We start from the raw sequence: 22,685 nt of genomic DNA on the forward strand, positions 1-22,685 counted from the left end.
TTTCAACTCTAGTGTCATGTAGTCCTCTCTTCCCCCCAGGATTTAAGATGATGTAGCTGTGTGGCACATCTAATAAGAGCAAAATGGTATTATCTTTTTATCAGTTTTTCTTTGGGAATAGTTTTTTTGTTGTTTGTTTGTGTGTCTTAAGATACCGTCCCTGCAACATTTTATGTTTATTAGAATGAACCTGTGTGTAAGAAATGTTAGGTCACTGATTTGGTCATTAATAGATGCTGGGAAAATCTGTGCGCTTCACTCCAACCAGAGTCTTTCAGGTGCAGAGTTGTGTGGGACAGGGCTATAAGGCTTGACTGTTCCCTTACAAACTAAAACAGTTTTCCAGAAGTATTACACAATTTAGTATAAATGGCTAGTGACCCCAGTCTTTAGTGCTTGTATTACATAAGTGCCAGAAACTGCAAATATGAGAGGCCTAAATCTGAGTCTGATTAATGCAAGCATTTATGTGCGTTAAGATACGAGATTGCTAACTGGATATTCTGAATTACCAACGACATTTGATGTAGAGCAGAGAATAACAGAAATTAATTTAAGGCTTAAGCCTGAATGAGGTGTTTAGTGTTTTAAGAGTGCATCTCAGACAGAAAACAAAACAAACCAAAACCAAACCAAAACAAATCATTGTATTTCAGGGACTCTGCAGGTGGAAGTGTGCTAACCTCCTTGGTAGTAGGTAGGTCAATTTAACTAGTTATTCAAACATGCTCCACAAGTCCAACTATTCTACTTCCAGTGGTTATACAAAATCAGGCACACACTTTGCAGCTGTTGATAAGTTCAAGATACACTCATATGAAGTATGTATTTCTGCAGTTTCAGATAATTTATTTTTCTCTTATAAAAATTATGATGTAGCAAAAAGTGCTGTTTACTTGGGGAAATTACCATATGACATATTTCAGAATAAGCTATCTGCTCCTCTACATAACACCAAATTACAATCAGTAAAATTAATTTGACGAGCATAATTGAAAAAATATTTTTCCTCTTGTTAAGCAGATCAGTTTGCCTTCAGGCTAGAAATGTGTGCATCAAACTTCAGACTGGTCTTTTAAAGCAAAGGAACATTAAAGCCCTTCAAACCAAGATTTCAAGGGGAAAATATAACCTATCTGTAATTACAGTTGCATCCCCACACTAGTGGAATTCCACTAACGTAGTATTGCATAAAGCCTTGCTTGCCCCTCCTACATGCACTAAATATAAATGTGCATGAGCAGCAATAGCAATTTGCCTAATGGCTGAATCAGCTAAACAGCATTTGCAGTAAAATTGTGTATCTAATTGTGTACACTAACTTCTTTGGTAAAGCCATGGGTCTAACCTGATAAATAAATAGAAACATAATTACAATTTCTCATTAACTTTAGATGTTGTATTGTTGAGAGGTTAATGATTTCATTTGTTATACTGTCAATATGAGTTTGTCTGGAAAGCTAACATCATTTCAGTGAAGCATTTCTGTAGAGTTCTACTCTTTTGAGTTACTAACTAGTTTACATCTACACAAATCCTGGAAAACTAAGTTAATTCTTCTGAATTGTATTGTATTAACATGGGGTTATTGTCTCTTGGAAAACTTTTTTCCTTCAGCTTGTCAGCTAGAGAACAGAAAATGTTCGAAGTCTTCAGTGATTGCAAGGATGTAGTGAAGTTGGTCAGTTTAGTGTCTTTCTGGTTGTTCTTCACTGCTAGCATGCTTGCTCACTTTCCCCCTTCTTGTATGGGAACAGTGCCAAAAATAAATGTGAGGAATCTGTCTAAATAACTTGTCTCCTTCCAAATCGACAGCATACTTTTCAGTTTACTTTTTCTATAAAGCCTGTTAGGACTTTTAGTTACAAACATGTCTATAATAATAAGATATCAGGGAATAAATTCAAGTGCTGCTCTATTTCAAAAGGATGTGGAGGGTGCTGTAAGCATTGAAATTCTGAACACCTTTAGCAAAGGGGTCGTATTTTGGGTATTTGTTGTAATTGTGGCAAAGCTTTTTCTTCCAGTAATGTGCAAAATGATTATTATACTATTTAAAAAATCTTATGTAGTTTACAAATGTTTCATTTCAAAGACTAATTAAGTTTTATATTAAATATTGTCCATATTGGTAATGCAGATTATAAGCTCATGCGGGAGCATCTGTTTCTGTTTTTGTCTAGATGGAGATTATCCCTTAATCATGCAGGGTCCAGGTGTGCATTTTGGGATTTGTTGACTCAGGAAAGCTGCAGATAGCATTAAAGGCCAGTGACAATTATACTGTAGCTGCATTTAGGTTGTTGTGCCTCTGGGCAAGAACTCTTGCTTGAACCGCACAGTGAAAAGGATGGCAAAAAGAAATGTCCTCATTACAGGTTGCTCCTCAGGAATTGGACTGGCCTTAGCTGTAAAAATGGCAAAAGATGAACAGAAAAGATTTAAAGGTAACAATATTTCTGTTATTTATCTTTATTTATATATATGTATACGTTCTTCAATGCAATATTCTCTTCCCTCCCTCCATGATTTATCAGAGCTGACTGTATTCAATCTAGTGATTGCTTTCCGTTTAACCCCCTTCTACCATTCAAGAAAATGTGATACAGTGCAAATAAACTGCTTCCTGTAAGCAGATGGTATTTCTGTACCTGTATCAAAGCTGAACACCTACTTGAACTTGTTACAAAATTAGTTTACAAAAAAACTCCACCATAAATAGTTGAAAATGCCTGCAGTGTGCTGCCTGGATATGCATTCAAACAGTTAACTTTGCTTCTAGCTACTAAATTTCTGTTGAATGAAACATGCATGCCAATTGGAAGACCAACAAAATTAATTTAGGAAAAGAATTCTTAAATTTACATTTTTTCCCTGAAGTGTGATTCATTATTCCAATGCTGAAATGCTGTTCACCCATAAAAGTGTGAGACTGGGATTTCTTTCTGTTGCAAAATGGGATATTTGCTATGACTGAAAATGGATGGCAAAGTAAATACAGCAATCTGTAGAAAATCAGTTTCTCAAGCTTATTCTTACGGTATTTTACTGCCAAGTGGCTGGATGCAGATTCATACTTTTTTTTTGGTAATTAGGGCATAGGAAGGGTAAAACTAATTTCTAATTTGAGAAATAGGTTGCACAAATGAACATTTTTTGCAATCTGAGGAACCAGCTGTCTTCCACTTTTTTTTTTTTTTTTTTCCCTAGTAAAGTTATTGATATTTCTGCTAAACATATTGTGCTTGGATACTAAAGATGACTCAGCAGCCTGACTTGGCACCCATTGCTTTAAATTTTGCTGATAGTAGTGTCTTCTCATGCTGCATGTTTTACATTGCACATACTGGTTTAATTCTTCTTTTAGATTCCTTGAAGGTTTCAGAATGAGATTATGGAAAAATAGTGTCATGTGCATTGAAAATAAGTTCTTTCCACTTCAATTTTTAACTGGGTTTTATCAATGATATTTAAGATATGAATGAAACAATATTGTTTAATACTTCTCTGTTACATTACCACAGAAAAGGTTTCATTTTTGACTAACTATTGCTTCTGACATGTTGCAGTGTACGCCACAATGCGCAATCTGGCCAAGAAGGACACACTTGAGGAGGCTGCAGGTCGCAGGCTGGGCAAAACCCTGGAAATTAAACAACTGGATGTCTGTGATGAACAGTCCATTAAAACTTGTGTGAATAGTATCCCTGACAGAAGGATTGATGTCTTAGGCAAGTACAAGATGTGCATGCTGTGAACAGATAAGTTTTCTGTTTATCATCTATTCAGACACTCTGGAGAAGTTTAATTGGTGTATTTTTTTAAATTATCAAATTAATAATAATTGCCTAATTTGTTCATTATTCTTAAGGCTTCATGCAGATATGGATTAAATCTCACTGTGCTTCCCTGAAGCAGGGAAACCTTTCTCCTATTTACAAAGGAGAAACTTGATCACAGAAAAGATACGTCTTGGATAAGATGATGCAGTTTTTTAGTAAGTGTGAGAATAGAACTCTTGCCTAAATCTGTGTCTTCATGTACAACTTTCTGCCCTATAGATGAAGCACAGCTCTGTTCATAATAAAATTAATAGTGTTGTCTACTAAGAAAGCAATAGCACTTGGTAATTAGCAAGTAAAAGAACAAATGCAAAGTAAGAGTACTTTAATTTTGTATTGAGAATTACAGTTGTACTGTGCAAATCATTTAGCAAGAAGTGTTCTTGTACTATTTTGCTAAAAATAAATAGTAATAGAAGAAAGATGCTTATGTTCTCAGCAATGAAATCTCTAAGAGAAAATCAAGGACCTGTCTTCATTTTGAGAACTCATTAAAGAACCATTTAACAAAATTTTTCTGCAGACTGTATTATGCTCCGATTTGACACAGTAGTGTCAAAAAAATTATGCTCCGATTTGACAGTAGTGTCAAATCGGAGCATAATACAGTCTGCAGCATGCCAGTTTTATCAGTCATTCCCCACCTATAAACACCTAAGAGACGCATGCACACACACACACACAAAAACACAAACAAGTTTCTTTTTAAAGACGTGAATTTTTAAAGCAAACAAAAACCTAAAGGGCATACTAAAATATGGCCTAGTCTAGCACCTTTTGGAATAGATTGAAGTCTTGTATTCATTGATATGGGCATTGACTATAGGCTCTAATTTATGCTACTGAATGATGAACAAATAATGATGATTCTTGACACATTTTCCTGTAATCCTTTTCTAATTTAAAGAAAAAGGACTAATCAGAAATAAATTGGTTAAAATGCAAAATATCAGATAATTTGATTTTTTAATTGGATTAAAACCATAATTAAGCAAAAAATAAAAATAGAGAAGTGTATTTGCAGAGCTTGACTAACACAGTAATATCTTTTGTGCTTTAATCCTTTCTCTAAGCATTATTTAATCCCTAATCCTTATCTTACATCTAAACGCTTTCCAGTAAAGATAAGCTAATGTTTAGGGATGTTATTGGTCACTGTCATCTTCTGTTTTGTGCAGTTAGCAATGCTGGAATGGGGCTTATTGGACCAATTGAATGTCAGACCATCGATGAAATGAAAACGGTGATGGATACCAACTTCTTTGGACTGGTTCGACTCCTGAAGGAGATTTTGCCTGACATGAAGAGGAGAAAGAGCGGGCATATAGTTATAATAAGCAGTGTTATGGGAATACAAGGCAAAGTGTTTTTTTTTTTTTTTTTTTTTTTCTTTTTTAATCTAAAAGTTCAGTATGTACAATCTAGAACACACCTCTTTTTTTTTTTTTTTTCTCCCTAAAAAAAGTGCAGGAGTTAGCATATCTATTTATTGAGCTCTGTAATACTAAAACTCCAAGAAGCATAGCATAAATCTGGTGTTTTATGTATCCCAGTAGTATGCACAACTACTCTCAAGACATCTTAACAACAAAAGCTGTGGAGTGAATTCTTTTTTCATGGGAGTAAAGCTATCAGTTTTAAGTCAAATTCTATTTTTTATTTTATTATTATTATTTTAATTACTGGAGATTACCTGCAAAACAAGATTTAGTAATATTACTTTTCACTTTCCTGTTGGAAAGGATTCTGGGGACAGGCAAGTACACTTGCTATGCTGTGCTAATGGAACAAACTCCAGTCATGTCCTGGACAACTGCACCATCTTTTGGTGAAGTTTCCCTTCATAAAGTTTCACAGAGCTAATTCTAGCAAGAAAAATGATGTTTCTACCATTCCCTCTGGTCTGACTGTATTTGTTTCAATTACTAAGGCACTGGCATTGATCTTTACCTGGATTATTCTGGTGAGCAAGTGTCCTAAAGCAAACTGCAAGTGTGGTTATCGGATTGCCGTACTACTTTTTCCAAGTCATAGAATGGCTCAGATTGGAAGGGACCTTAAAGATCATTTAAGAGACACCTCCCTCTAGATCAGGTTGCTCAGGGCCCCATCCAACCCGGTCTTGCACACCTCCAGAGATGGAGCATCTGCAGCTTCTCTGGGCAACTTGTTCCAGGGCCTCACCACCCTCCCAGTGAAGAATTTCCTCCTGACCTCTAATCTCCCCTTTTTTATTTTAAAACCATTCCCCCTTGTCCTGTCATTATCTGACTGAGCAAAAAGTTGCTTTTCATCTTTTTTATAAGCTCCCTTTAAGCATTGAAAAGCTGCAGTAAGGTCACCCTGGAGCTTTCTCTTCTCCAGGCTGAACATCTCCAGCTCTCAGCCTGTCCCCATAAGAGAGGTGCTCCATTCCCCAGATCAACGTCATTGCCCTAAGCCCCTCAGATGCAAGATGGATCTCTTGCATAATCAAATCTGGTCAGTTTCTGTGTTTATCTCCAGTCTATTTGGAGTCTTGTTGATAAATAGTGCAGGTGGCATTGTATGTATATACACTTACCCGTAGACTATAGAATATTAAATAGCAGCCAGAGAGATCACAGTATCAGCTAGAAAGGGGACAACCGTTAAGTTAGTCAAGCATGCTCTAGCATAAGGAATTTTGAGAACATATGCAAAAACAAACAAACCAGCAGTATTTAATACTACTTAACTACTCAGAATATTAAACTACTATTACTAATGAACTGTCTCATTAAGAAAATCCTTGTGGATATTGGTCTAATGTATTTTCCCAGAATTTCTGTAGTCTTGCTAGGAAAACAAGTGTTAAAACTAAACTGCTTGCATGTTGAATATGATCGCATTCTCAGGCTGTTTTATTTGTACCATCAGGTATCTTATTTAATGATGTTTATGCTGCATCAAAGTTTGCGGTGGAAGGATTTTGCGAAAGTTTAGCTATACAAGCACTGAAGTTCAAACTGCAGTAAGTATCGAACCACAGGTGTAAATTACACTTTAGACAGTTGTAAATATATTCAGAGTTACTGCACAAATGTTTAAAGCTTGCTGCTGTCTAGGAGAAACAGATTGAGAAACCCACGGAAACCATACATCACAAAAGGCGTCAAAGTGTCCACATTCTTCACACTACATAAACAAATAATTTTGATACAAAAATAAACATTCTTATAGACAGTTAGAGGTTTTTAGGTTTGGATAAAATATACTCTATATAATACTTCTGAAAACAGATTCTTGCATATAATATCATAGAAATAAAATAATACCAACCTGTAATGTTTTCCTTTTAAAAGGATAACAGTCCTTTCTAGAGGTCAAGGGCTCAAAGACAGCATGTAGAAATTCATCAGAAAGGATCACAGGATGAGATTCCTATAAGGACAGGAGGTGGGAGGAAAGCAACAAGAATGCAGTACTATTTTTCGGTGTTTAAAACAGTATTTGAGAGAACAGTCCTGTTTGTTGTCTATGGGACTTCAGTGATTTGTCAAATGTATTCACTTTGGTATAATTCTCCCACCGTTCTTTGTGTGAAGTCCAACAACGGTTAAACATCCCTTGCATCTCTGTATGCTTGAGTGTTTAGCTCCTGTACAGTGGGAGAAGAGACAGCTGCTGTCATGGGATTACATGACTTTGATTTTGTATAAATCAAACTTTGATTTTGTATAAATCTCTGAAAAGCCTGGAGAGATTTAAAATGAGTATTGTAATAATAAAAAGCAAAAACAGAAAAAAAGAAGGTTTAAAAAATGTAGTGTGCAGAATGTAGTACAGGAAAAGTTCAAGGTCCAGTGTGAAGAGTGATGCAGGAGAAAAGGCTTTTATTCCAGCAGCAGTTGGAATTCTGCTGCCAAGGTCAATTGTAGATTTAGTTCTAAAGAAGAGCCTGCCCAAAATTCAACCCTATGAAGAGGTCCTATCCCAAGGAGTGTCTTCTTAGAAGTTGTGACTGGGGATAATTACTGTCTGAGAGTAGAACCAGAAAAGATCTGACCAGTATCAAAATCAATTTTTCCATATTTGGCAGCAGCCAAATTGGTCTATCAACAGCAAAATTCTCAGTATTTTGTTTTATATGGTATTGTAGGGGAATCTTGAGTTATGTGATATTGACAGCTTGACAAATAAAATCCATGTTTTTGCAACTTTAATCTACTTCTAATATTATCATGAGAAAGCTGTAGCAAATCTATGTAGGATTTTGTCCATATATATATGTGTATATATATATGTGTATATATATATATATATATATATATTAACTTTATGATCCTGAAGTTATTTTTTCTTTGTACTTCTGAAATTCTTGTGGATAAATAATTTTCAGATTCTACATCTGTGAGACGGCAGGTAGCAACTGTATGCACTTCCATATGAACTAAGTTGCTGTGCTTCCCTGAAATTTAAGCTCTACAGACTTTCTGATCTATGGGGATGGGTAGGAGTTTCAATAATTCAGTATTCATTGAATAAATTCAACATGTTATTGATCACCTTGTCAAAATATAATGTTAACATTGCTTGCTAGCATGTAATCAAGACTGCAATTCTTTAATGTACTTTTTAAAGAAGTATAGAGAGGTGTGTTTCCCATGAGGAGAGTAGTCCGTAATCAGTATATCTTGGCTTTTGAATAGGTTAAGTCTGATTGAACCAGGCCCAGTGATTACAGAGTTTGAAAGAAAAGTGTTTGAAGATGGAATGAAAATGGATCTTTCAGCTGCAGATGAGGAAACAGCTGAGATGTTTACTAATATTTACCTTAAAAATTACAAACAAATTTTCCAGAGCCTGGGACAAAGTGCTGAGGATGTTGCAGAGGTAACCTACCAACAAATCTCTTCTCTTGTATATTTTTAATTTAAGAATGCACCAGTTGGTTGGTGATGTGTTTTTTTGTTTGTTTTTGTTTGTTTGTTTTGTAGAAGTGTTAAGATTTAAGTACATGGAATTTATGTAATTTAAAATAATTTTAAAAACCTTGAGAGAATTTCAAGTCTTAAACAAAACCAGTAAGAACATTAAAAGAATGTTCATTTTGCAATTTAAGACTATTGTGAACTGTAACTTACACGTGACTGGGGACACGGACCCAGTGAAGTCTGGGCATCCCACAGTGCTACCTTCTGTCTCTGCAGGGTTCCTACCTTTGGGAACCTTTGTTTAAAGCCTCTCTATCTCACTAATACTCCCTTCACTAATGCAAGGCTAATATGAAGTTCATTTGGCTACCGTACAACACCAAGGCATAATAGAAAATACCTGGACATAGTTCCTGGTGTTTAGGGCTGTCTGCAGGAAGGGGACAACAATTTCAGGTGCTGGCTACTACTGAGGAGCTTCAAGTGTCACCTGAAGCTTCCCTATCTTGCTGCAAAGCGCACTGTTCTGATCCTTTTCCAGTCAACAGTAAGAGAAAGTATCCACCTATTGTGGGCCCACAGGGATAACTTTGGAGGACTATGCAGGATACTTAAGTGTAAAGTGCTATCATCATGCTGTAGATGAACAGAATTAGGACCGTGAATAAGTACTTCTGGCTTTAACATTATTTTAAGAAAAAAAAATGTAATGACATTTTCATAAAACTACATGCAGCATTTTACACAGTTCTAAAACTTTATTCTTCCACTTTTCCTCTCCTTAGTTGAAAACTAAATGTTCAACTTACTATTTTGGTAAGGGTTCTTTAAAGATCTCATTTTTCTTTCTTGACAGCACACAGTAAAGATAATTCTTGCAGAAAACCCACCTTTTCGCCATCAGACCAACACCTTGTACACGCCGATGACAACTCTCAAATACGCAGATCCAAATGGAGATCTACCCATTGATATATTCTACAAAATGGTTTTTCATCATGACAAAATCTTCAGTGCAAGTCTTAACTTTATCAAATTGCTAAGGTGGAGAAGCAGAAAGAGCTTTGACCTAGGAAAACCCTCACAATAAGCACGAGATTGTGTAAACTGGAACATTGGTTGCAGTTACTATTTTGTTAAATGGCTTATGATTTGATGTAAGCTCCAAGATATTAACCTCAATGCATGTATCTTCAACTTTAGTTTGCCAGACCTTAAAATTAAAATCCTCTTAACTCTAGGTTTAGTCTGCTTTATAGAGATGTGTTTTCATGGAAACAAGCACTGACTGGTTCTCAAGTATTTAATATACGGAATATAATATATACATACAAAAAATAACCCGTGCTTCTTCACTGCTGACACTGTGCTGTGTGTGGGTCACTGCCTGCCTGTTCCTGCAGCAGCCCCGCAGCCGCAGCCCCGCGCTCGTTCCGGGCCCCTCCCCGGCGCCCCCCTGTCCGCGTCACGTGCCGCTCCCCTCAGCCCCCGGCCCGGCCCGGCCGCCCCACGTGACCCCGCCCCCCGCGGCGCCGCCGCTTCCGGCGCTGGGCGGGAAGGCCGGGAGGAGGCGGGAGGCGGAAGCGCGCTTCGGCTTCCGGCGGAAGCGCCGCCCCGCGCAGCCCGCAGTCAGAGCGTTTCCGCCTCGCGGCCGCCCTCAGCACCGGCCCGGCCGCCGCCGCCGGGGAGCGCAGCCGGGGGCGCGCAGCGCAGCGCAGCTCGGCCCGGCCCGGCCCTGCCCTGCCCAGCGGAGCGGGGCCCGCGTGGTGTTGCGGCCGCCCGCCCGCCGGCCGCTCCTGAGGCGGCGCCGCCGGCCCCCGAAGGATGTGGCGGAGGCGGCCGGGGCAGGCGCCGCGGCCGGAGGAGCGCTGAGCCCCGAGCCCCGCCGCGCCTCCCGGCCCGCCGCGCGCCGCTCGCCCAGCGCCGCCCCCGGCCCTTCCCCGCCCGCCGCCCCTCGCCGGGTCCCCCCGCGCTGGAGGCGAGGGGGAGCCCCTGAGCGCGGCAGCCAGCATGGCCTCCTCGTCGGGGAACGACGACGACCTGACCATCCCCCGGGCTGCCATCAACAAGATGATCAAGGAGACGCTGCCCAACGTCCGCGTGGCGAACGACGCCCGGGAGCTGGTGGTAAACTGCTGCACGGAGTTCATCCACCTCATCTCCTCCGAGGCCAACGAGATCTGCAACAAGTCCGAGAAGAAGACCATATCCCCCGAGCACGTCATACAAGGTGAGCCCCGGCGGCAGCCGGGCTTCGGGGCGCTCCTGGCCCCGCGCAGCTCTCTCCTCTGTGGCTTCTTGCATTGCGAGGGAAGGCTGGCTGTGTGGCTAGTGAGTGGTGAGCGTGCTTGGCATCAGCCCTTGTTTAGTGATTCAGAGGAGTCCGCGATTCTTTGGGAGAAGTCACTGCCTTCATAAACCTTTTTTGTAGCTGTGAAATAAGGTCTGCGTTTTGGAATGGCTGTGCAGGTTTATTTTACAGCAAGACCTGCACTTACTGAATGTTATTGGAGACTGACAAAAGAGACGCGATTGGATATGTGGGGTCCGGTTTCTAACCCAGAGCATTCCTGTCTGGACCTTACAAAGAGTAAAATATTTCCCCAGGGTTACCCACCAAGTATGATCATTTAATATTAATAATTCATATCTGATGGAGAGAGCACTTAAACGAGACATATTTCCTTGCATCTTTTTCAGCTGTTGCCTTCTATTTCCCATTGTTGAATTAAAATTTCCTCTTTGTGTCTTGTTTACTTTTTCTTTAATTTCTGCCCTAGTTAGGGAGTTTTCTTCCCTCATGGGTAAGTCTGCAGCAGGCATCTTTTGTCAGAAACCATTTGCTTTGTTTTTTAAGCGAAGATGGTTGAAGCCAGGGACTGCTGCAAACAAACTTGTAGCAATAATAGTGAAAGGGTGCTTCATTTCACTGCCTGGCTGAGCTGTAATCTGTAGTACTTGCAGTAGAGCTATTTCCAGGACTGTGAAGGTATCACGTCAGTCAAAAAAAAAAAAAGTTTCATTTTGTAATGGGCTGCTAGATTCCCTGTTTTAAAACAATCAGACAAAACAAAATTTGATTCCTATCAGCTTGCTTACCAGAAGTGTTTCAAGTACTTGACAAGGCTATGAACAGCAAAGAAGATATGGTGAGCTTTAATGTTAAATAAAAAGGATGTATACCTGGAAGCTTAGCAAAGCAGCTCTGTTACAGAAGCTCAGAGAGTGAAGAGTCAAGCAGGTGCCTGCACATGGAAATGTTCTTTGGGTGTGATGCTTCTCAATGCAGGGATAGTTTTTTCAAGTGATCCTTGAAAGTTTGGAGCTCAGTTCTTAACATGTGGGTAGAGGTAGTCTTTAAGGTTGAGCACAATAAAGAATTCCGGTATGGCAGTATTTTATGCTCAGTAAATGTGGTTCTTAGAAAACCTATTGCTGTCAGAGGATTATTGTTTTTTATTTATTTTGAAGACAAACTGAAATCAGAATGTCTATGTGTGTATCATCGGCAGGTGGTTTCCAACTGAGGATCTTGGTGAGCTTGTGTCTTTGTGTTATCTGACTTAGTAAAAGTTTGTTTCAGACTAGGTTTCTCCATTTTATTGAGATACTGCTGAAGAAAATTTCTTCCAGTACCTTCTTGTAGTGCTTCTGGAGGTGGGAGTTACTGTACCTGGACTTACTGCAGTCCTCACCTGTGGGGAGGTGTGTGTGCTGCTAGCTTGTGCCAGGTGCTGGTCAGTTAGCAGCTGGTACTTCTGTGAAGTATGAGGGTCTAGATTGTTAGGTGTGGAAACAGCAGAGATCTGTATATAGGGACAGCATTTCAGCACTTTTATTGATCTTCGTACATGCTAGGCACTTGCTCTTTTGACTGTCTTTTAGTGAAGCTTCATGACAGTGATGCTAACAAAGCCAGTAATTGAAATATGTTTGTGGTCATCAGGATGCCTCTGTCCTCTTAACTGTGTGAGCCAATTCCATTACAGGTGAAGTGAGGCTAATGGGTATCACATCGCAGCTAACTGGCTGCTGCCAAAAGGAGTCTCTTTGCACCCTCCCTGGAGCTGACTCCAGCAACCTCTGATCCGACTGCCCCTGTGGCTTTTGGAGGGGCTGGAGGCGGGACGGGAACCACGTTCTGTTGGGTGAGATCATGGATCTGGCTGTTCTGTAAACAAGCCGTTGCTGGGTGGTGAGCAGGAAGGGTATTTCACTGGGCAGGAGGAAGGGGAAAGAGACCCCTTTGCAGCTGGTGACACCCTGCTGCTGGGCAGTGTTAGAGGTAGTGTGAAACTGCAACTCCGTTGCTGTAATTACGGGTTTGGCAGCAGTGGTACTTAAACCACCCCTTCCTTTGCACTAGTGAAAGTGGCTGTGTGGCCACTGGCTGGGCTAGGGCTCTTCCCCCTGCCAGCAGCTTCTGATTCAGATGGAGGAAGTCCATGCCATGTTCCATTGTGTGGTAGTGCAAACACAGGGCTGGCACAGTGCCTACGAGCAGCACAGAGAAAGGAAAGCAGAGGCTCCTTGCATCCCTTGGGAGGTCTGACTCTGTAGATGGACTCAGGCTATGCCGGGCACTCGCTCCTAGTGATAAAATGTGCAGCTGCTTCCCTGCGGAGTGCCCAGAGGCATCAAGGCTGTGAGGCTGAAGCAGAGATGGTCTTTGTGCCTCTTACTGAAACTCACCGTTGGGGACTTCCACCCGGCACAGAAAACAGCTGCACTTGGTAGTTCAGAGAGTTATGATGCGGCAGATTTCTTTGTGAGAAACTGAAATTCCATTGAGTTCTGAAAATAATGTGTTAGATCGCTATTTTTATGGAGCTGATTACTTTGATTATTTTGTCTACGAGGCGCTGCGTTGCAGGAAGGTAGGCTCTTCTCTTCATGGACCATCAGTCTATTGACACCGTTCACTTCAGCATTTAATGAAAAAATCTGTTTTGGTTTGGAATTTCACATTGGAAGCTATTTTTCTTTTGAAAGGGGCATAAAGAGTAAGAATCTCAGGTATGAGTGACCTGATTGTATTGAAAACAAATGTAGAACTAATTATGCTTAACTCATTAATCAGATCTGCACATTCCTGCAATCTCTAAGAGTGGGAGGAAGCTGGAGAGTTGACAGTTGTGATTTGGTGTTTGTAAATGTTTCCTTCCCCTTCCCCCTTAAAGATGCTGCTTTAAATTTGGTGTGATGATTCTAACATCTGCAAGATACCAAATTTTCAGCAATCTGGCTAGACAGTCTTTAAGACTCTAGAAATAGAAAGATTCTAAATTTTGGTGGAATGGTAGCTTGGATAAAGTAGTAACTTATCGCACGTACAAGTACCACCTTGGTATAAGGCAGTGCTTGTTCGTGCCATGCATGTACTCCATAAAGCCATGATGTTTCAACAAGACAGGGATTTCTGAAGTTGTTTTGCTTCCGTTGGAGTTTTGAGGCAGCAGACCTCTGTTCTATAATGTTTCTTCATACCTTGACCATGTTGAACGATTGTACAATTTTATCATGGTTATATCACGTTTTCTTCTGGATCTTTTTCTTGTGTGTGATATTCAATGTGTAACTAAGTTCTCTCTGTTAGTTTTGCTGCTGTAAGTTCCATGTAAAGCTTCTATTAAAACCTGCATCTTGCTGGTCACTTCAGGTTGGGCTGTTGCTCATACTCTGCAGCAGACTGCCAAGCCTGATCACTGTGGATGATCTTTTCGTAAACATTTACGTATTTGCTGTGATAATTAATCTTGGTGGAGTTAGACTTGTAGGGTTCTTATACTAAAAAGAAAAATCATGATGAGTCTGAATGGTTTAACGTATATGCTATTTATGTATTAGAATTGAGTTCTTTGATATTTATGGGCTGCTTAGTTAACCAGTTCTGCACAACGAAACACATTTCCCTCCTCTCTGCTGAGGCTGTATTAAATAGTTTCTAGAAGGCTTTTGGTGATTCTCACAAACTGTGGACTAACTTTAAAAAGTGTTTCCAGCATCTGTGTGGGCTGAGGCTGACCTGGCATACTGCCTAATGTAATTTAATTATCTCTAAATCAGTTCATCTTTTAATTTTATTTTTCTTAAGAAATATACATATTATGTAAACTCATTTGCCAAATGCTTGCCAAGTCTCTTAAAAGAATGGTAGTTCTGCATGACCAGACAGCTGTGGTGCTGCCTGGCTGCAGACAACGTGCTAACCGCCTCTTCGGGCCCAGGTCGGAAGCCAGGAGCTTACCGAATGCCTTTGGTTATTGGTTAGGTGTGCGATACAATGGCGTGCCACCTGAGTTATGGGTAGGAAAAGATTGCTTACAAAATTCCTGTTAGAATGTAGTCTGAGTTAGTGTAAATAGGAGTTGGTTTAGAAAGTTATGTATGTTTGCTGCTGTGTTGTAGGTTAGTGTTATTTCTTGAATAGTGTGTGACAAGATTGAAATAAAGTAGGATAAATATTAAAAGAACTGACGTTCCATAAGAAACTCAGATTTGTATAAACATTGGGAGTGAACGAGGTATAATAAAATGGAGGCTTGTTTCAGATGTAATTGGTGTTTATGTAACATTTCTAGCATAGTCTGTAATAGGTTCCACTGGGGGGGGGTGTATGCGTGGAGGCATATGGCAATAAATGGTGAATCAAGAAGCAGTATGCCTTTTACCACATGTTCTGTCTATATTTGTAAATCTTCTGCATTATTAAAAAATATGTTTTTGCAGCGTATGTCTGCATTTCAAGTTTTTTTGGGCAGGTTAAAATGCTGCGTTTTAGTTTCTGAGTTTGTTTTCGTGTAGACATGAAAGGTTTATAAAAGTAAAAAGGAGTTGTACATAGCTTTGCATATGTTTAATGTACGCTTCTAGTTCACGGGCATTCAGAAAATAAATTTAGATACACAGAGATGAGAGTTAAAAGTTGTAGTTCTGTGGTAATATCATGTCTGTATTAATCCAAGATCTGTGGTCTCTTTTCATGTGTTACATTTCTGCTCTGTTATAGGTACCTAATTTACCTTTACGGAAGGCTTGCAGAAAAAATGAAAATACAGAATTCCTCAGAGATTAGTGGATAATGATTCAGACGGGAATGACATCTTCGCTCTGTAATTCCTACTTGGTTCTGATATGTAGAACATCTAAAAGAGGTCTTAAAAGAATCATGCCTCTCTCTAGAAAAAATGCATCAAAGTCCTGAATACTCTGCAAGTGAAGTTGTCTTTGCTTGTACTTGACTAAACTTAAAATTTCTAGCCTGAAATCATGCACTTTTAAATTGCGTAAGAGAAGTGGAAGGGAGAATATCATCAGATCTTACAAACATGGATTTTCACCTGATAATAGAAAAACGGTCAAACTTATTTTTTTAGAAAAAAATCTTTCAGAAATACACAGTCGTATCTATTATCAAAAGCCTTCTAAAAGATGAATGTGTTTTCTTTCTTTCTAGCACTAGAAAGTTTGGGTTTTGGCTCCTATATCAGCGAAGTAAAAGAAGTCTTACAAGAATGCAAAACAGTAGCACTAAAGAGAAGAAAGGCCAGTTCACGCTTGGAAAACCTCGGCATTCCGGAAGAAGAGCTTCTAAGGCAGCAACAGGAATTATTTGCGAAAGTAAGTGAAGCAATACTTGAACAGATGAGGTTGGAATAATTAACATGGCAGACCTAAGGCCACAAAAACTTGCACACCTCCAGAATTATGCCTTTTCCTTTTCAATTGCTGTGGCATCAGAGATACTATTGATTTCCTTGGCCTGTTTGAATTATGGAAAGGAAAACCAATAAAAAAGATGCTACTTCTGGTGGTTTCTTTGATTTGACACATACAAACAATTACGTTTTACATGTATACTCTAGTTTTAGTGTTTTTTTTTTGCTGCTACTTACAGGTATTTCCATTCTGTTGTAGAGAATACGTTAAGAATTACTTGGCTGAGGAAATTAAAAATGGCAACTGGTGTTGTAGGAATTACCAGTTTTTATCATGTAAAAAGTGAAAATATCTTTCTGATGGCCAGAAACAGCGTGCACATTAATTCTTTGGCTCTGAAAGAAACGATTGTTCAAAACTTCTAATTTGTCCTTTCTTATCTTTACTCTTGGCAAGATTCTGTTTGAGTGAATTCATGCATACATTTTTAAGGAGGCAATTCAGGCACAGAAGACTGCATACAAACACTGTGTGTGTGCCTTTGCACATGTTCTCCTTTATCCCAGTCTTTGCTTTTCCATCTTTCCCAGATACTTTCTGAACACTTCTGAGTTTAAATGACTAAAACCCGATTGTATTTATTTTTCTACACCATCTTTCTCTCTACTATTCTTAATTTGAAAATAAGATGGTTCTCTAAATTAAGTGATGTGAAAATAATCTTTGCTTTCTCTCCCCTTACCCATACCATGAGTCTTGTTTTCTGATTTTGCTTGCTTTAATTTCCTCTGAAAAATTCTTACTGAGTTGTCATGTCTGATTACTGCAACTTCCTCTCCCCTTTCTTTACTGTCTTACTGAAGCATTTAATAACCATTACTTTTCTCTGATTAGGTGACAACTATGTTAACCTCGTTTGCATGATGAATTTTTAGGCAGTTAAATTTCAGCATTGCACATGGCTCTTGTCAGCTTTAATAGAACTAATTATGAGAAATTCATATGTGCCCAATTTTCTTTGTGCTAATGTTACAAATATCAGTATGGCTGCCTCTGAATTAAGGGTGCAATTTACAGGGAAATTTGCTATTTTTTTTTACTTATTTTTTGTTAAATTTCTTAGCATAGTTTGCAAAATAAAAAAAGAACAAACAGCAAAGATAAAGTGTATTTAGGGAATAGTAGCTCCTAAGTAATGTAAAACCATTGCCACCTTATGTAGGCCATGCTTCATGACCCCTTGAAGTATGTTCTTTTTTAAATTCTGTAGTACCGTGCCTCAATGTGTAAACTAAGGCAATTAATACAGCTTTGACAAGATGGTATGAATAATTTTAAAAATATATATATTCTTTAGTAATATGGAAAATGTATGCTTAAATTCAAAGATGTCAGTCTAACTTTCCAAAAATACTAGACAGTATCTGTATGCTGTTGGAGGCACTATAATTATTCTTGAAAATACTTACAAAGTGCCTGTTTGTGTTAATCTTGTTAATATTCAAAAACAGGACACTAATGCAGACTTCCTGAAGGGTGAAAATATCTACTCTAGTTTTAAAATAATTGTCTGTTAATGTTATGAATGTTTGACATCTGTAACTTAGATGCCTGTAAATATTTGAAGTCAGTGAATGGCTCATCCTGATGTTCATGTGTATCTCTAAATATCTTTGGAGGTGAGGGCATCAGCAGGTTGTTTTTTTTTTTTTGTGGCTTCCTTACTAAAGGTTGCAGGTGATGTAAACGGCCTATCCAATACAGGAGTTAAGTTTACCAGATGCTGTTAAGGTTTCTTAGTCAATACAACTCAATGGAATTTTTCTTTTTCCATTTTTGAAATGGCTAAGGAAGTGATATAAATGTGGCAGTGAGGGTAGGCACTGAAGTGCTGAGTCTCCAATTACTGGTGCATGCATGTGCATTAGCTCACTTAATGTAGAGTAAACTTAATTGTAGCAAGGTTAGTAGGGAACTTGTTACTTGCATGTTATAAATATTTATGCCTCTGTGCACAGATGCTCATGTCTTCCTTTGTTTAAAACTTTAAAAACTTTACAGTGCCCTAAGTTGTTTTTCACCCCTTGTAACTTGACTGCCACTTGAACTTTGAAATACTGAAAAATCCTTGTTGGAAAGGGCTCAACAGGCTGAAAGAAATGTGACGCAATATGGGAAGACTGTTATTTTTCACATTTTGAATAGGTAAACTGGTTTTGATAATTTTTTCCAAAGCATCATCTTTTAGCATTTGATTCTGAAACTGATTTGTTTATGCTTTGGGGAAAAAATTGAAAATTCAGTGAGGGAATAAAGACGACTGAAGGGCTTTTAATTCAAGAACTTTTTTTCTAATGTTCATTGAAAACAGGAATTGAAGTTTTAATTTTAACACAGTGGGCTGGTATACTGTTGAAATCAAAAGTGGTTGCCAAACAACAAGCAAAAAGTGTAAATGGAAAAATGTGAGGGCACCATTTGAACTATTTGAAATGTTTTGTTAGTGTCTTGTACCTTTAAGTACAAGCACTGTACCTTGCTGTAACAGATACCCTCAATGTGTGTGTGTTTATTTGAGAAGAACTTAGATTGCTCTGCTTTCCAAAGATTGCTTAGCCAAATAAGATAGTGGCTTTCTTCTTTTTTTTTTGTAATAATGTGTGTCTGTGTGATACAGTTGTATGAATTCATAATTGTGAGTTTTAGTATTTGTAATCAACAAAGTGAGGCTATTCCCATCTCTAAATGGTGGTTGAATGTTAAGATGCCTTGAAATTGAAGCTTAAGTTTTCCGTTGCTTTGCCTTGCTTAATTTTTCCATTAGTAAGTTGTATAGCACAATCTTTACAATGGAACATGAGTAAACTAGCTCCTGACTCTTGTTCTTGGAAAGTGTAAATATTCCAAGTAGTGGCCTCTTGAGAGGAAAAGAGAATATAGCTAAACATCTTGGTACAAAAATATGTTTAGAAGTACCTCTATTTGTATGTACAATTAATAAAAATTATACGGAAGGAATCTGCAGGTGTGCAGATAGAGCTGCTTTTACAGCTGAGGTGTTCTAGAGATTTTTCGCAAGCTACAGTATGGCCTAACAATTAAATTCATGTCTTTAGGCTAGACAACAGCAAGCAGAACTGGCACAGCAGGAATGGCTACAGATGCAACAAGCAGCTCAACAGGCACAGCTTGCTGCTGCCTCAGCCAGTGCATCCAATCAGGCAGGATCTTCTCAGGATGAAGATGATGAAGATGATATCTGAAATCCACCAGCTGAGTTTCCATCTTCACTAAGAAATATTTTTCCTGCACAATGAAAACAGTGAAATGAATGCTTACCTGTAAGTTTGTATGCATCATGGACTGGCAATTGGTATTCTAGGGGTGTCTGCTGTTGTGTGCTGTACATGTATAAACTGTCTTTTTTTGAACTCTTGAAGATTTAAGGTTCAGTATCATATCAACTTTGGATTTTTAATGGTGTATATGGAAATTTTAGATAGCAGTGCGTCACTTATTTGATCAATAAACAGTGTTACAATAAACAACAAGTTTATAAAATATAGTGAGATTTATACAAAAAGCTCTAAATCCACATTTGCATTTTTTCCCTTTTAACTAAACTATAAAATCTTACTTAGAATTTTTAATTGTTTTTTGGGGGAGTGGTACGGTAGACATAATCTGTTAATGGAAAAAAAAAGTGAGTTCAGCATAGTACAGTCTGAATTCTTAGTTCTTTTTAAAGTGAGGATGTGTATGGCAATAAATATTATATATGCTCAAAGACCACACTTGTTAAAATTTGAAAATGATACATTTTCATCAAGCTAGGAAAGGTATGTTTAATAGGAGTTGTACAAATTCGGTCATTTTTTGTACAGGGGTGGAAAAAAATAAACCCATGGTTTTATTATAACATCCTTTGACAGTCCTAATTGAATATTTCACTTCAAAGACTGCCTATTTTGGAGAACTAACTCTTATTATTTCACTCCAATTTAATGTTAACTGTTGTTGATGGTATTGCTTAGTCCGGATATATTCATGTTGCTGAAATTTAAAGCTGGAACTTGATAAAACAGAATTGTTCCAGTTCCACTGATTATAACTGGGAATGATTAACATTCAAGCCTATGAAAGCTGAAGCTAAGAGCATGCTTACAATAAAAGAGGGATTTTATTTAACCTTGGTTTAGTCGTTGTTGGCATAACGCTAACATTTTCCAGACTAGATTGCCACTAGATTACTAAGATACCTTGCTGTACGTAAACATTTTCTTCATTCACATTTGTTTGTTGGTAAGTCCAGGTTTTTGATAAACCATTCCCCAGAAGTGGTCAGCAATACATGGAACAGAAATGATGTAGTAGTCCTTTTGATAGTTGATTTGAAAATTCTGTTGATTAATGGATGAGCAGCTGTTCTTTGTGTTGAAATAAAGCACAGTAGTGTCCATTACTGAGTTTTAATGTGTTACTTGAAGTAATACTGGCATATCTTCTGGTACACTAATCTGAGCAGACTAGAAAAGCCACTTGAATACTGCTGTAGATGATCTGATAGCTCTGTAACAATGCGGATTGTTTATTTTAACTTATGTCCTCAGCAGGTTTCTCCAGTCACAGTTCTTGAGGAGGGCAGCAACACTCTGTTTACATAAGGAAGCAGACAGAAAATGATGTGCCCATTTTTACATAAAGATCTGAACAAGGTACAATTGGCATATATTCAGGTCTCAGTCACATAGTGGCATTTGATTTAAGTGTGAGATACGTTAAGTTTCATATTGATTAAATGTGAACACTTCCTTAAGTGCATTCAGGCAGTGAAAACTCAGAAAAGTATGTGTTGGAATATTTAACTTAAACAAGCAAACAAAAAACCTTTCATGGCTATTATATGAAATAGGCAAGGTTTGACTAAGGAAGTGGTTTTCTGTGAAGGTTTAAGTACCAAAGGTAGGAAAAACTAGTCTAGTGATACAATGTTAATGTGCAGTGTTGGCTTTTCTAATTTGTACTGTAACACCTTCACACTTTCTATTTTAAACAAATTTTTCCTTTTAAATATTAGGTATATTTTCACACATTTCTTTTCTGATGCAGAATTCAGGATAACATTTTACTGCATCTGGTATGTATGGTGTAATATGTTTGGATTGTTGTTACCTTTCTTTTGGACATTCTTGTGCTTTTTTCATATGCTGTATTCTTCAAGCAATAAAATTCTGATGTGTTTTTATAAAACTGCTTTTATATTTAATGAATAGTTTGCTTTCTTCGTTGCATTTATAAAGGAAAAAAAAGACTAAACTCTGCTGTTACTTTGACCCACTGAACACTTCATGTGACCAAAGTCTCTACAACCTGAGTGCTGTTGGATGGCATTGCTCTTCACTGGGGTTGTTTGCAAGCATGTAACGATATTTCTGGGCTTGTCCTGCTCTCGTTCCTCTTGGGAATTGCATTTTGTGTATAGGTGTTCTTATAAGCTGACCTTCGTGACTTGGAAAGTTGGACAAAAACCCTGTAGATCAGGTAGCCTACTGTTACTCTGAAAATATGTCAAAGTGAAATACCACAGTAGAGGCTAGGGAAATAATATATGTTAGTCTTCAGTTGAACTAATTTCACATATGTAGTCTTGTTTAAATTTTGAGTCTGCTTTACTTATTCAGCCATTCCAGATGAAGTATGAGAAGTAACTCTACCAGTTGCAGAGGGGAAAATCTTTGCTGGTCTTTTGAAAAAAATTAAGAATTTTTGTATTTATTGCTTTCCTGTTATGCTTCCATGTACTAGCTGTTCAGTGAAGACAAAAGATTTCCGAGTTCATGGCATCACTGAGTTTTGGTACAGAATCTTAAAAGTTTGGTTAGTGAACTGTATGGTTACTTTGTCTCAGAAGAAATGTGTAAGGATGTCTGAAATGTGTAAGGATGTCTGTTTCTTAAATGTTGAGTTGATGAGATTATCTGTAGGTTTTCCAAATTATTCTGACAGTCTGAGTGCTTTCACTAAGTGACTTTCTTGCCAAAGTTTTCTTTTCTGTTCCTTTAATAAAGTTGTATGTCTGCATGACGTTGTGGATAATGAATATAGTTGTATTTACTACACTGAGTTACTTTCAAAGGGAGTGTCTTCATGATTATAGACATCAAATACTTAAAATGGTATTCGAATTTTACTACTTAACTGTAGTTAGGTGTGTGTTTGGTATTGAAATGCTGGAAAGGAATTTCTTCAAGAACAGAAAATGTCTCTGAAAGCCACAAGTATAAATGTT

General features: G+C 38.2%; 2 protein-coding genes and 1 long non-coding RNA gene across 3 annotated transcripts; 2 read left to right on the plus strand and 1 right to left on the minus strand.

Annotated features, from left to right (window-relative positions):
- The first annotated feature begins 121 nt into the window (after positions 1-121).
- Positions 122-9,977, plus strand: LOC101801995 (retinol dehydrogenase 8). The gene is made up of 6 exons (XM_021276937.4): positions 122-2,447; positions 3,570-3,731; positions 5,021-5,200; positions 6,741-6,834; positions 8,513-8,696; positions 9,594-9,977. Exons 1-6 carry the CDS (start codon positions 2,351-2,353, stop codon positions 9,825-9,827), a joined length of 951 nt encoding a protein of 316 aa, XP_021132612.3. The 5' UTR covers positions 122-2,350; the 3' UTR covers positions 9,828-9,977.
- Positions 4,842-9,756, minus strand: LOC113844270 (uncharacterized). Its single transcript, XR_003498710.3, has 4 exons — positions 9,628-9,756; positions 7,143-7,244; positions 6,406-6,454; positions 4,842-5,137 (listed from the first exon to the last, which is right to left on the minus strand). It is a non-coding gene; the product is annotated as an uncharacterized lncRNA (long non-coding RNA).
- Positions 9,978-10,409: 432 nt separating the features above from the next.
- On the plus strand, positions 10,410-22,480 carry DR1 (down-regulator of transcription 1). The gene is made up of 3 exons (XM_005026565.6): positions 10,410-10,967; positions 16,194-16,357; positions 19,513-22,480. The coding sequence occupies exons 1-3, from the start codon at positions 10,748-10,750 to the stop codon at positions 19,657-19,659; spliced, it is 531 nt and encodes a 176-aa protein (XP_005026622.4). The 5' UTR covers positions 10,410-10,747; the 3' UTR covers positions 19,660-22,480.
- Positions 22,481-22,685: the final 205 nt, after the last annotated feature.

Source organism: Anas platyrhynchos, chromosome 8, assembly GCF_047663525.1.
Source record: "Anas platyrhynchos isolate ZD024472 breed Pekin duck chromosome 8, IASCAAS_PekinDuck_T2T, whole genome shotgun sequence".
Classification (NCBI taxonomy): domain Eukaryota; kingdom Metazoa; phylum Chordata; class Aves; order Anseriformes; family Anatidae; genus Anas; species Anas platyrhynchos.

Bases quoted from the DNA above. Each gene is read 5' to 3' on its own strand.
- LOC101801995 (XM_021276937.4), top strand. From the start codon at position 2,351: ATGGCAAAAAGAAATGTCCTCATTACAGGTTGCTCCTCAGGAATTGGA. The intron at 2,448-3,569 runs GTAACAATATTT...GACATGTTGCAG, and splicing joins TGAACAGAAAAGATTTAAAG to TGTACGCCACAATGCGCAAT. The intron at 8,697-9,593 runs GTAACCTACCAA...CTTTCTTGACAG, and splicing joins GTGCTGAGGATGTTGCAGAG to CACACAGTAAAGATAATTCT.
- DR1 (XM_005026565.6), top strand. From the start codon at position 10,748: ATGGCCTCCTCGTCGGGGAACGACGACGACCTGACCATCCCCCGGGCT. The intron at 10,968-16,193 runs GTGAGCCCCGGC...CTTTCTTTCTAG, and splicing joins CCCCGAGCACGTCATACAAG to CACTAGAAAGTTTGGGTTTT. The intron at 16,358-19,512 runs GTAAGTGAAGCA...TCATGTCTTTAG, and splicing joins AACAGGAATTATTTGCGAAA to GCTAGACAACAGCAAGCAGA.